We start from the raw sequence: 14655 nt of genomic DNA on the forward strand, positions 1-14655 counted from the left end.
CATTGTTTAATGCAAAAGTTTTGATTGCCTCTTCTAATTCCCCTGGGATTTAGTTCCCTCCTAAGCAAAATTTTAGTTGGATGCAGATGGGTTATATGAATTTAAAAAATTCATATAAATCATTGCTGGTATTGTTGTAACACCCCAAATCTAACACGTGCAGAGCACGTGAAGAAGGAAGTTACTCACAAATTATAATCTTTACTCATAAGTTCCAAACTGAAATACCTCCAATTTTTATTCAAATAAATCCATAAATTCAAATGTCTAACACTAAATAATCTCTCCCAAAACATAACAATAACAAAAGTCTCAAACTCTAAATTAAAAGTTCATAACGGAAAAAATTTGAATAGAAACATGAGTATATTCCTCTTCTTATTCAAATGGCAAACGGAAACGAAAAATTACTAACTCCAAAGCTTAGCGCACCTCTCAAAAGAAACTTAATATGCAAAAAGTAATGACGAGAGGTGAGCTGTCAACTCGGTAAGTAAAACCATTTCTAACCCACTAGGCCTAACGGTACTAAAAATATTGCAAGCATTCTTTTGTTTAAAACATATATCATAATCCATAAATTTCATAAAACGATATATTACGATAACATAACATAAATTCTTAATAATTCAGAATATCCAAAAGTGTATTTACTTACAAAGCAAATCATATAATATGTATACAGAAAACAAAATGTTAGCTCATGTCATATAGTGTCACTTATAGTCCTGGTGACTCGGCCAGAAACCGAATCATAATATCGTGTGCACACTCAGAATAGAAACCCAGTACTGGTCCAGACAGATATATCATATATTACAATCAGAATCAAAATCAGAATAACTATGGACAATGAGTCAAAACATTAAGAATCTCATACAATCATCAATAATCGAAATCATATATGGGTACAAAACATTCGTATCAGATTTATAAAAGTTCATAACAATAATTTAGGCTCAAAATATTTTATAAAGAAAATCATAAAAATAGGCATGTAACAAAATAACTTACATGTTTAAAAAGTATTTATAAAATGCTTTGTTCAAAAGAATTAAGGTTTGAAAACATTTGCATAAAACTAATTTTGTTATCAAAATCAATTAATCCTTTAAGTAGTATAAAAACATTTATCAAAATAATCATACATATATCCAATACATTAGGAATGAAGTTACTTATCTCGACAAAAGAATTTGAACTACACACCTCAAAACCTCTAAGAGCTTAAACACCTTCAATACCTTAAACAAATGCAAAATATGACTATCAATAACTTATTCTAAGAATATGATTTTCTAATTCATACCCGTACAGGTTTGATTTTCAGAATTTTAACTCTTGATCTAAAACTCATAATGACATAATGTTCAATGGAACTATTCTGGACATCCATGAGTACCCCATGTAAAATTTTCAAGAGGATCCGATATCAAAAACATTTTCAAAACTATTTATTTCTCGACAAATTCGAAACTGTTTTCACATAACCTAAACCAAACAGGACGGGTTCTGAGATTTTTATAAAATAAAATTCTGATCAGAAAATTATGAAATCACAACTGGGAATACTAAACACATATATTAACTTCCATATAAAATTTCAGAAGTTTTCGAGTTCATTTGGTGGTATAAATAATCTTGTGAATCCGATCGCAATTCTGGAATCGCAGTTTTCCAGTGCAGTGGTTTCTAATTCGAAAATACATATAAAATTGAAAACGAAGTCGTATTTAATGAATAAAATTTATTCAAGAAGCCCCACATGTCCAGTTCAGAAATATAAATTTCATAAGAAAACTCGTTCAGAAAATATAGGTTTTAATTCAAGATACTCATGCTGTCCAGAATTATCCTGTGTGCTTAATACGTCAATGATTGATTAACTAAACTCATAATAAATTAAAACCCTTTTACAAAGTCTAAATACATTTTAAATCATGCATTATGATTTATAACAATCTAAAACCATGCCAATATAAACCCTAGATAGAGTGATTGGAAATCTTGTGGGGAATAAGGAGAGTAAACTTATCAATCGCTTTGATTCTCTCCTAAATAAAGGCTTGAATCCTAGGGTTTGGGTAAGAGTGTAATGAGCAGCAAAGAAGAAGAAACGTCGTGGGTTTAGGGTTATGGAAGGGGAAAAATATGAATTTATAGAGAGTCTTAAGAAACCCTATTGAATTTGGGAAAATAACCCTTTTTCGAAAATTACCCAAAAATAATCTCTATTTGTAAGGGCAATAATGTCATTTTAAAATTCCATTAAAATAAAAAAGGAAATTTGGGCGTTACAATTGTCATCACAAATACTTCCAGGTCCTTGCTTAAACTGACTACAATTCAAGAGGGCGTCGTTTATGCTAACTTCTTCTCACGTTCGTAGATTATGAAATCCAATTTGTGGTATCATACAAGTTTCATGGGCTAGGTACAAAGATGTAAATTCCGATTGGCTATTCTCTACTTTTACCAGCTACAAGTAGATTATATTTATCTAAGCAACATGTTAGGAATCCTAACATTGGAATCCCAACAGATATAATCGCTTCTTTGAAATATATAGATATATATATATATATATATATATATATATATATATATATATATATATATATATTGCCACAGATAACAGGTTATTATTTCGTTTGGGATCATTCCAAAGGTCAACTTTGGGTTTATTAATTATCAAGCAGCAGCTTGATAAAGCCTTAAAAAATCCACTATCTACACTCAAATGTTTTGCATATCTTTAGTCGACGATTGGTGTAATTGATCAGCAACTACAATTTTTAGATAAGTAAGTAAGATTGTAAATATACATGGACCTTTAGGAAATTATAATAAAACAAGATGTGCCATCGTGAAAATGAGATCTCTTTATTGATTAATTCGAAGTCTTCGTGTACATATAGTATGATCGGTCACTTGCACAATTCATTGGATTTCTAACGTACATAACAGAAACTTTCGTTATTTTTCTAGGTGACGTAATTGGTAAATCTACTAAAGCTTGCAAGCAATCTTACGAGTCTCCGTGATGTCAAATAAATCTTCTGTTGATCCTTGAATCATTCTCTTTAGCTCTTCTTCAAATTTCTTCATACTCGGCCTCGGCAAACGTATAGGTATGAGAGTCCCAGTCTCCCCATCTTCTTTTTGGCACCTGTTTAAGAAACTAAAAATAGACTTAGCACCAGCAATCCCAGCAAAAACTGGCTTCCCCCACCCCAAATCAATTCTATCGAATCCAACCTTGCTTAAATCGGACACAATGTAGTTCCCCTTAATCGCGTGCCTCGGCCGTCGCCCTTTGACCTCCATAAGATCCGCCGCAGATCTTATATGCTCTTCACTCATTTCAGCCTTTGCTTTTTTCACCAATGCAACAGCATACCCTAATGGATTGTTGCATAAAGCACCAACTTTTGAATGCACAGCTGGGAATGCCACTGCGTTACCATAATACCCGGAAGGAATATCCATTTTATAATCTTTTGCTCGAGCGGAAACTAGACATGAAAATTGAACAGTGTCTTTAGGGTCCAGTTGAAGAGCAATTGTTCTACATCTCCACATACAACCAGCCAACAACTCAAATGTTGAACAATTTCTAAGGTGTAATGGAAGTTGATTTTTGAGGACTCTCACTTCTTTGGGACCAAAGTAGAATGATTTGTGGTCCATTTCATTTGGATTGGTAGTTATGAAGGTATCTGAATTGTTATTTATTTCTTCGTATTCTAAGTGAACATTTGTTACTTGTGGTGGATTTCTAGCACATAAGCGTTTCCGTTGCCAAACAGGGAATAGCGAAGGTGTATTTGCACCTCTTGCCATCTCCTCTATCGTTTTCATAAATTGTACCAAATCAGATGCATCACACATTGTGTGGTTGAAACGTATCGCAAGAGTGAATCCTCCACACATCAAACGAGTCACCTATATATATATATATATGAGAAACAAAGAAAACATTAAAATACTTGAAGTAGAAATGCAGAATTAGGTAATATATGGAAGCGAGAAACTAAGAATGACATTTTGGTCCCCAATATTTTTACATATTTTATCATTTAGGACCATTTTTTAATTTCTCACTTTATTCGACTGTATAATTTTATAGAAAATTATTAGTGGTCCACTGAACTTTTATCGAAAGTTCCAAATTAAATATTCAAAACCTTTAAAATTATTACTTGTCTACGTAAGTTTTGGAATTGTATAATGAGCCAATTTTCCGGGAACTCAATAAGATAATTTAGTGTATCCCCCCAAAAAAAAAGACTACTAAAAAGAAATGTTCGATTAGTACACTCGACTTCAAATGCCCAAAAAAATGTGTTTTCTATATTATGATGTTATGATGTAATAGGTAATTGAAAATTATATATATGAACCCGGCTAACTGATAACAGTGACACATTTAGAGACTTGAATGTATCCTCTCAGTAATTATAAAATGTCGAAACTATTTATTTTGAGTATGCATGTGAAGTAAATTCAATGGTTAGTTATGATCGACTCACTTGAATTAAGAGCAATGGGCAACCAAGGATGCCTTCAGAACCTGGAACATTATAGGTCAATTGTTCCAAATACGGGCATGGAGGCTGAATAGCACCGCCAAGCTGCTCAAGTTTGAAGTTAGCTTCAGCCTCGAGAAACAAGATCCCTTCACCATTGCAATCCACCATAAGCTTGCGGTTGGGACCTTCTATAAGCCTACCAGCAAAAGGGTAATAATACACAAGTGCTTCACTTATAGCTTCCTTGATGACCTTCACGGGATCTTTTTCTTTGAGTAATGGAGGTGATGATGCAGAGTTATTCTTGTAAAGGAATATTACTGGAATATGAAACCTGAAACTTTCTTGGTCGTCTATATCGGAAAGTTGCTTTAATTCACGCGGTGTTGGCCTTGCTGGAACAATTAATTCCGGTGCCTGCCGGGTTACTGACAAAACTAGAGAAAATTTTGGAGCCATTTTAAATTTTCAATGTTAGTTACTAGTTTGGTTGTTCTGGTAAGGCTTGAACTGTTTCACTGGTTGCCTTGGCCTCCAAAAATTTTCATTTATAGCTGAAGAAAGAGGCACGTGGGTAGCGTGTATGGAAAGTGACTGTCACCGAATTATGCAGAAGCACGTGTGTGGCACGTTATACAAATCAAGACCAATGGCACGTTATACATAATTTTTTCATTCAACTTCAGCAAAAAGATTCTTGGTCGGTTAGGGTTAAGATGATTTATGTATATGTACAGAAAGTGTCCATCGATATAAACATTTGTTTCGTACTTGATTAATTTCGAAAACAATTATAGTCTGCAACTGCGGCTTGGCGGAGTGGTTGTCAATCCATTTTTTCTTTGATTGGCCATCCCAAATTCAAATCTTTGTTATAAAAAATAATAATAATTTGAACTTTGTTCATCTTTATGCTTTGCTATGAGAGTACTTCGTTCGTTGGAATGGTGATTTTCAAACACTGGATCATCACCTATATTATAGCATTCCAAATTAAAAAAACGGATCAAATTTGAAGAGAAATACAAAACGATAATGCGCTTAGAGTACCCAAGACTCTACTATGTATTGAACATGATGACGAGCACGTTTCTTGTAAAATTAGGACGCTATTGAATATGTTGTGATAAGGTGGTGTACTGTAATTTAGGAGGCAAATTCTCCTTCCAATAATTCTCGCAACACTTGGCTGATTGAGCTTGTTCCCCTAAATAAACGGAAATCCTTTTGTGTATACTTGCACCACCGAATGAGTTATTTTAACTTCAATAATATTAGGCAGCAACCCGCTACTGGTTTATATCATTTGCAGACTTTTTTTTTTAACTTTTTTAAGATGAGGATTAATCTATTTGAACCCGTTCACTAATTATTTCAAATTGTTATTTTGTGCTAGCAGATAGTTGTCGATGGAATAATATATATATAGTGCAACTTGGAAATTCAATCGAGAATAGCTTAAAATTCTACTTTCTCTAGCTAATATTGGCCAGATATGTCCATATCTATTCTACACTCTACGGAAAGCAAATAAAGAATTCCCTTGGAAGCTCGAACTGATTTGTCCACCATTAAGCTATTGTTCATATGTTTAGGTGGAAACCAATGAGAAGTGAAAATAAAAGTACTTCTCATGCCATGAATTTGTAGTCAAGAAATAATCCTTTAGTTTTATTTTATTTTGCAATAATAACTCTTTCGATTTTTTGAATATTTTGTTTAGGAAATAAACCCTTTAGATTACTAAGCTGTAGCAATATTCAGTGAAAAGAGAGAGAGAGAGAGAGAGTACAAAAACCACACATTAAAATCCTCATCTATTTCACATTTCCATATTGAGCATCACATCAAGACTGGGTACACTTTCACTGAATCGTGGTCTCTAATGCATAGGCGGTTTGAAATTAATTTTATTACAATTGGATTCTTCTTGTTTTTGGATAGGAACAATTGGATTCATGAACATACATTGTACATACAACATAATGGTCAATTTACGCATTTTCAACGTTTAGTAATATGATTAGAAAGTTCCCCTAATTTTAAATTATTAAATTTTATGTTTATTGAAAGTGATAGAGGCACTCGTATTAATTTGTGCTCTTAATTTTCCATTTGATTGCAATATAAGAAAATGAGTATTAAATGACATTTGTCCTCATTTGTTCTGCCTGGATCGACCAAAATAATTTACTTGGTCTCAGTTTTCACCCGTGGAATACTCTTGGCTTCTTTCTTGTCTAACCATGACCATAAATGAGAAACAATGGAGGCCAAGGCAACCAACGAAATAGTTCAAGCCTTACCAAACAAAAAAACTAACCTTAGTAAACTAAGTCCTCAAGCAAATAACGCAGATTAAAATGGCTTCAAATTAAATTTTCTCAAGTTTTGTCGGTAACCCGGCAAGCACCGGAATTAATTGTTCCGGCGAGGCCAACGCCGCGTGAATTAAAGCAACTTTCGGATATGGATGATCAAGAAAGTCTAAGGTTTCAGATTCCAGGAATATTATTTTACAAGAACAACCCTTCATCATCACCTACTGTCCAAAAAGAAAAGATCCCGTGAAGGTCATCAAGGAAGCTTTAAGTAAAGCACTTGTATATTATTATCCTTTTTCATATACGCTTGTAAAAGGCCCCAACCGCAAGCTTATGGTGGATTGCAAGTGAAGGGATCTTGTTTCTTAAGGCTGAAGCTAACTTCAAACTTGAGCAGCTTGGCGATGCTGTTCAGCCACCATACCCATATTTGGAACAATTGCTCTGTAATGTTCCAGGTTCCCATGGCATTCTTGGTTGCCCATTGCTCTTAATTCAAGTGAGTTTATCTATTACTTGTAAGCAAGTGACTTTACTTTCGCATGCATACTCAGATTATATAGTTTCTAAATTCTTTTAACTAAACATAAATGACTATTTAGTTCCTAGAGTTTGAGTTAATTGCATAAGTAATTCTTATATTTTAAAAATTTATCCAAAACATCCATGTTATAAATATGTTTCCATTGCAATACCTACTTAATTATTCTCTACTATTCATCTATTACATGATAGTTTTGTTTGAATTTTATCAGTAAAAAATTAGATCCAACAATTATAAAAGTAGCAACAAGGAGCCCACAAAGACTTGGTCAAATATTTTTCTTTAGTTACTCACCTGAGCTTAAATCTTGAGAGAGATACAAGCTAAAAAGTCAATTTGAGTTTTGCCCATTCTCCAACTTCTGAAAAATAATAACAATAATGGAAATGATATTTTGGGTAATTTTTCAAAACATGAAAAGCAACTGAGTAATTGGCCCCGGACTTAAAATAATTTATCTTTTTAACTAATCATTATTTTAATCATAATATTATACTTAATTAATTATCTAATGATTTTCTTCCTATGAGTGTATAAGGTAACTCGATGCGGGGGATTCATTCTTGCATTACGTTTTAACCACACAATGTGTGATGCAATTGGTTTGGTACAGTTCTTAAAAACCATAGAGGAGAGGAGATGGCACGAGGTTAAGATAAACCTTCCCTACTCCCTGTTTGGCAACGGGAATACTTATGTGCGACAATTCCACCACAAGTAACATGTGACGCCCAAAATGAATACGAGCAAATAAACTCCATCCCGAGTGCCTTCACAGCTGCCAACTCAAATGACATGGACCACAAATCATTGTACTTTGGTCCAATGAGATAGATAAAAAAAATATAAATTTTAATATATTAACAGATAAAAAAATAATTTTTAATGTATTAAAATTTATTTTTTAAATTTTAATATGCATTTAAAGTGAGGATAAAGTGAAGATGCTCTACTAGTAAAGGACTATACATATTAAATATGAAAATCAGTTCCAACCATCACAAAATTCTTTTCCTTTATTACAAAAAAATATGGGACAGTATAGATCTTTCTCCAATTACTAGTGAAAACAAATTTCTAGGCTATGTTTAACAAACCTCTAAATTCTGTTACAAATTATTCTCAATAGATCTCAAATTGTAAACATATCAATATATTAAAATAATTAATTAGAAAACTAACAAGCATCCAACCGCACGTTTTGCATTTGTTCATTTGTGAGCTAAATTACATTTATATTCTACTCCGAATATGACATATTTTTTCTGGATAATTTTTGGATACCTCTCCTGAAGTTTGGTCTTACTACACTTAGAGAAAATGTATGTATATATTGACATATAGCACCCCTGAACGTGTATAAGCGTTAAGGAGCCGTTTGGTAAATGAGGACAATTTTGTCATTGCAGAAACATATTATTTTTAAATCTTAAGAAAGCTGATTGACAGTGATTGGTTACATAAATCGAGTGCAAAACAAATAATACCCATCTTCACTTTGCCATTTGGCTTTCGTCCAAAACAAATACTACCCACTCATTTTCAGCCAAACATGATAGAAACCGAAATTCGGTGATTGAAGAGCTTTGTAGGTGTGTTTTTCTGTCAAATCTTGAAATTTAATTATGGTTTCATTTTTTTCCTTGCACTTTGTTCAAAAGGCTGTGAGTTTAGTTGCGTTTTTGTTTCAGTTAATTGAGAAGAATGTTTAGGGTTCTGAAAAATTGAAGCAGTGATCGAAAATAAATTGATTTTTGACTTTATAATCAGTGGAAAATGTTGAGTAAAATGCGAAAAAGATTTGATTTTTAAGGACATACGAAGGTGGATATCTGAGTCATGCTGAAATTTACTGAATCTGCTCTTCATATTTAAAAAAATCGAAACTTGTTGCTGAGAATGCAAACTTGTTCTTAAGATATATGACAAAAATTAGTTACAGAACTTGCAATAAACTGATACTTGGGTTTCTTGTTTTTAAATGTTATTTAAGGCTATTGAATATTTTGGGCAAAATTATATAAACCGAAAATTTACCTCTGAGTATCAATGCATGTTGATCTTTAGCTTTGGGAACTAAATTATGGCTTCAATAGAGTAGCATATACTAATGGTCTTCCATGTGTGTTGAAGTGGCAGAAGGAATATGTCATGAAAATATGTTTGTCTATATTCAATTCATTTCTTTGGTTTTATACGATAATCTTCAAACAGAGAATTAGGATAAAAATTGATTTTGTGGGCCATTGGTTCTAGAAGAGCCTTGGCTGTAGACTGGATATCATCCAGTGCTTATGATGATTTGAGCCTTTTAGATTTGTGTTATGTGCTTAATCTTGGAATTGGTATTAGCTATGCTGCTGTGGACCAATTCATATGTCAAATATATATTCAAAAGGCCACAAGTTAATTTTCCAAAGGTGGTACTATTAGGCTTTACCTATAGCCGTGACGAAATTTTTCCCTCCTATGAGCTCGTCTTTTATTATAGGTTGTGACTAATTCTTTCTTCTTTCTTTTCCTTTTTCTTGGAATTTGTTCTTTTTACCAACCCAATAAATTTTGCAATTTTTTTTTTCAATTGCACTAGAATATAGTAGCACTTGGACAATTGACTTGGCAATGTTGCATTTAGTGACTTTAGTATACTTTGTGGCCTAATATTTGGTGTGAAAATGTGTCGATTTGACTTTGTTGTTTGTATCAGTGCTGGAATGTTGGTGGACAAGAAAGGCTGCAGACATAACGGGCAACTTATTATGGTGGCAATGTTATTGTGGTTATAGGCAGTACTGATAGAGCCAGGATTTCCATTATGAAGGACGAACTATTCAGGCTTCTTTGGCATGAGGACCTACAACACACTCTCTTGTACTTCTCTTTGCAAGTAAAACAAGATCTCAACGATGCCATGACCTCCGTTGAAATCACTAATGCCCTTTCTCTTCACAGCATCAAGAATCATGATTGGCACATTCAAGCCTGCAGCACACTTACTGGAGGTAGGGTGTTTGATGGTCTAGAGTGGATTAGCCAGCAAGTTACAGGAAAAGCTCCAAGTTGAAGAACCTGAAAAATATATGGAAGAGATGGTTCATCATCCACATTCAGGGATCTGAGGATGAGTATGAAGTTTATTTTCTGTACCATGTAAATCTATTAGAGGCATTCTTGATAAATCTGCAAGTGTATTTGCAGATTGTTAGAAACCAACGATGATATATTGCTTTTTATTTTTTAAAACAATTAAAAATATTTGTCTTATTTAGGTGATTCAGCCACACTGCTACTGTAAATACATTTTTGTGGGTTATATTAGTATTTTTACCAATCAAATTTTGTCTCATCATGTGATCGTCTAATGTCAAATCAAACTACTATAAGGGTATAATAGTCTTTTCACTACACTTATGCATCTGGCACCAAAAAGCAAGAGACTATTTGCCAACTCGCACTGGAAGAAAGGTATTATTATAATTTCAATGACAAACCAAACGGCTCTTTAATGTTTATACACATCTAGGGGTACTATATGTCAATATACGCATACTTTCTCTCTAAGTGTTGTAAGGTCCTACCTCTGGGGAAGTATCCAAACATGACCCTATTTTTTCACGATGATGTCTTCTTTCGTTTGCGCCATAAATGTTTACAAGTGGGGCTGGTCACAAGCATTATTGTACTATGTTTAATTACAGCCACCCAAATGCATCGCAATCATGTATTTTTTTAATTATGAAGGACCACGTGTTTCTCAAATAATAAATGCAGACATGGAGGTGGGGATAAGAGGCCTGGTTTTGGAACAGGAAAAAGAGCAGGACACGTGCAGAAGACATTTTATATGGTCTGAGGACTGAGGAGATGGCTTGGGCCTCGCTTGCCAGACATGAAAGCCATACTTTTGGAAGTATATAATTGATGTGCACGTGAATTTAGTACAGTAAGTTGTCCTCATGTCCCCAACATTTATATTCTGTCTCCGTTTAACATCTCGACGTGCATCTGACAGTTCATATTTATTAGGGGTGGGTATTTTATCCGACCCGACCCGATCCGATAAATTTTGGGTTCGGGTCGGATCGGGTTGGGATCAAAACCCGATCAGTTTAAAATTTACAAACCCGATCGGGTTGTGATCGGTTCGGGTCAAACTCGACCCGATCCGAATACCCGATCGGGTTCTTAAAAAAAAAAAAAACGTACTGACCCGAATTGACATGATTTCAACCGACCCGAACTGACCCGAATTGATCCGAACTGACCCTATTTCAACCGACCCGAACTGACCCGAATTGACCCGAACTCAATTCTACCCATTTTAAATCCAACCCGAACATAACCCGAATTAATGACCCGACCCGAACCGACCCGAATATAGTTCGGGTCGGTTCGGGTCGGGTCATTAATTTGGGTTATATTCGGATTGTTCCTTGTCTAACCCGAACAACCCGAAACCCGATCGGGTTGACCCGAACCCGATTTTACCCACCCCTAATATTTATACTCAATAATTTCTTTCTTTCTACTTTTTTGCGGCCAGTTAGCCAGTGATGATTCAGGGCCATAAGGCAGATAGGAGGGCAACCGAAACGGCTATTCCTAATGTCGTTTTTACCGGTCACTTGCAAAATGTTTCTCTCATAAAATGTAGGCAACAAGAACAAGAAGGCTCCAATTTGGAGCTCATCAGACAACTCCAAAGTCGCATTTTAAGTGATTTTCTCCACGATTTATTTATTTATTTATTTTAGGAGGCTCCTATCTCCTTTTCGATTTTTTTGGAAAATTTACCAAACTAACCATAATATTTTAGAAAATTATAAAATTAACCACACAAGGTTTTTTATATCAAAACTAATCAAACAACAAACTTTTGGACCACAATATCCCTGTCAATCTCACCCAAAGCTCACCAAAATCTCTAACTCACCCACACTTCTCACAAAACCTGGAAGCACCATAGAGAGCCAAATCGGAGACCATCATCGACAGCAATCTCATCGAAATCTCGTTCAACAACACCAATTCCACTAAAATCACATCTAATAGCAATCAAAATCTCCAAGATCAACAGTTGAAGTTTAAAAATCCTAGGTTAGCAATTTCAAACACATCATTTATATTGTTCTTGTGTTGTGTTGTGGTTGTGTGTTGTTCTGATGGTGTTGGTGGTGGTGGTGTATTGTCGGATTGTGTTGGCGGTAATATGTTGCAATGGGTGCTGACCAATTCGTGAAAATTCAAAATTTTTGTGCGATAGGTGCCCGTCGCACCAAATTTTGTGCGACTACTTATTTGTCGCACAAAAAAACAGATTACACAATCTGAAATTTTGTGCGACAAGTTCCCATCGCACCAGCTGTCACACAAAAAATCATATTACACAATTTGAAATTTTGTGTGACAGGTTTCCATCGCACCAAATTTTGTGCGAAAACTTATCTGTCGCACAAAAAATCATATTACACAAAATTTAGGCTATTGTGGTCCAAAATTTAGGTTTTGGTGAGCTTTGGGTGGGATTGACAGGGGTAATGTGGTCCAAAAGTTTATTGTTTGGCTAGTTTTGATATAAAAAAAACTTGTGTGGTTAGTTTTGTAATTTCTTAAAGTATTATGACTAATTTGATAAATTTCCCGATTTTTTTACACCTACATTTATCTACAGGTAGATGCTTAGGGAAACGTATAATATTAGGTCCTCTGCAGTCCCATCCACGTGATACATGCATTCAAATTCTCTTATAATCTGATTTTTTTTCTGAGATTTTTTTTGAGGTAATTTAAAGTGAGACTCATTTGAGTTCTTTCTCTGCACATTTTATAACCTCTTTTTTCTTCCCCAGCTTCTTCAAAACCTTTAAAAGATTAATTAGTTAATTTGGTAAAGAAGAATTCACCAAATTAATTTTTTTTTTAAAATAAGAGCTAGTTATTTTAACTTTTTTGAGCAATGAAACACGCAACACAAGACATGTACAAACTACAACACCAATGGCCCCTCATTCATTGTTGTTATATATGATCAACAGAAGTTTGCAACAAGCAAGTGGCCGTGCGTACTGCCTTCACGAAACAAATATTGAAGCATTGGGACTTATTTTAGTTTCAATATTATTGTTAAGTCTTCATTTATTAGTTTAATCTTTTTGGTTAAATAATTTTTCTAATATAATATTGTGAGCATCGGATACTTGAACAAAAATTGTGAGATCGCGCACTCTAAGATTGTTCACACGTACAAAAATTAAATACGAAAATCAGTTTGAGCCTTCATAAGATTCTTTTACCTTTCCACAAAATAAGAAATATGATAAATTTCTCTCCAAATTGTTAGTGGGAGCAGAATTCTAAATTATGATTAGACACCTCTGAATTATATGTTGATGCGAGATTCCGGTTCTCCTCGTTCTACGATCAGGATCTCTGCTCGATCAACTTCGTCACGATCAGGAGGTCTCCTCGCCAGGCTTCTTCCCCGGAGGTCCCTGCGTACACAGATAAGTCAGAGTACGCCGGTTGTTTTCCCGGCGCAAACCCTCCGACGCTCAAGTCAGATATGAAGGTTCGGGAAAAGCTTGCCACAGGTCTTATGGCGTTTCTTGTGGTTTTCTCCCCTTTTCTCAAGAATGCCAACCCTTTTACCTTCGTTGGCTACCTTTTTATAGGCTTCCTCTGAATCTCAGTCTTCCGCTCTTTTCGAGACGGTATGGGACTCCAACTGCTGCGTTATGGGCAAAACATGGGATCTAGCGTGTTACGCCACGGTTCAGGGGAAAGCGTGGCTGCCACGGCTCTGTGAGACCTTGCGTGTTACGCCACGGTTCTGGGGAAAGTGTGGCTGTCATGGCTCCGTGAGATCTTGCGTGTTACGTCGCGGTTCTGGGGAAAGCGTGGCTGTTGTGCCTAGATTCTCGTGCTGGAGAGCACGTCTTGCCAACTGCCGTCGACCGGGTCTCCTCGCCTCTCGATCTCTAGCCGGAATGGCCTCATGCCTTTTATAGGAATTGGCCTCGCGGACGACAACATCGTGGGCGAGCAGGATGTTTCTGCTCCTGTTCTTCCACGTGCCAGGCTTTAACGGAAAACACCGGTTCGCAGAACTCCGCCATCAGATGTCTGCTCGTCATTCCTGGTCCCTTCGACGCATTTGTCCCAAACAGTATCCCTCCCAAACACCGGTCCCCCAGTTTCTGGTGTTGGGTAATGTAGTGGACCAGCAGTAGAAACTCGATAGTACTCGCTCGCGTGG

The 14655-nt window shown here is 35.3% G+C and overlaps 1 protein-coding gene and 1 long non-coding RNA gene across 2 annotated transcripts; one reads left to right on the forward strand and one right to left on the reverse strand.

The window, feature by feature from the left end:
* Nucleotides 1-2864: 2864 nt before the first annotated feature.
* Nucleotides 2865-5051, reverse strand: LOC102614899 (methanol O-anthraniloyltransferase-like). The gene is made up of 2 exons (XM_006470685.4): nucleotides 4533-5051; nucleotides 2865-3945 (listed from the first exon to the last, which is right to left on the reverse strand). The coding sequence occupies exons 1-2, from the start codon at nucleotides 4989-4991 to the stop codon at nucleotides 3010-3012; spliced, it is 1395 nt and encodes a 464-aa protein (XP_006470748.2). The 5' UTR covers nucleotides 4992-5051; the 3' UTR covers nucleotides 2865-3009.
* Nucleotides 5052-8858: 3807 nt separating this feature from the next.
* On the forward strand, nucleotides 8859-10666 carry LOC112497533 (uncharacterized). The gene is made up of 2 exons (XR_008052472.1): nucleotides 8859-8992; nucleotides 10108-10666. It is a non-coding gene; the product is annotated as an uncharacterized LOC112497533 (long non-coding RNA).
* Nucleotides 10667-14655: the final 3989 nt, after the last annotated feature.

Source organism: Citrus sinensis, chromosome 2, assembly GCF_022201045.2.
Source record: "Citrus sinensis cultivar Valencia sweet orange chromosome 2, DVS_A1.0, whole genome shotgun sequence".
NCBI classification, from domain to species: domain Eukaryota; kingdom Viridiplantae; phylum Streptophyta; class Magnoliopsida; order Sapindales; family Rutaceae; genus Citrus; species Citrus sinensis.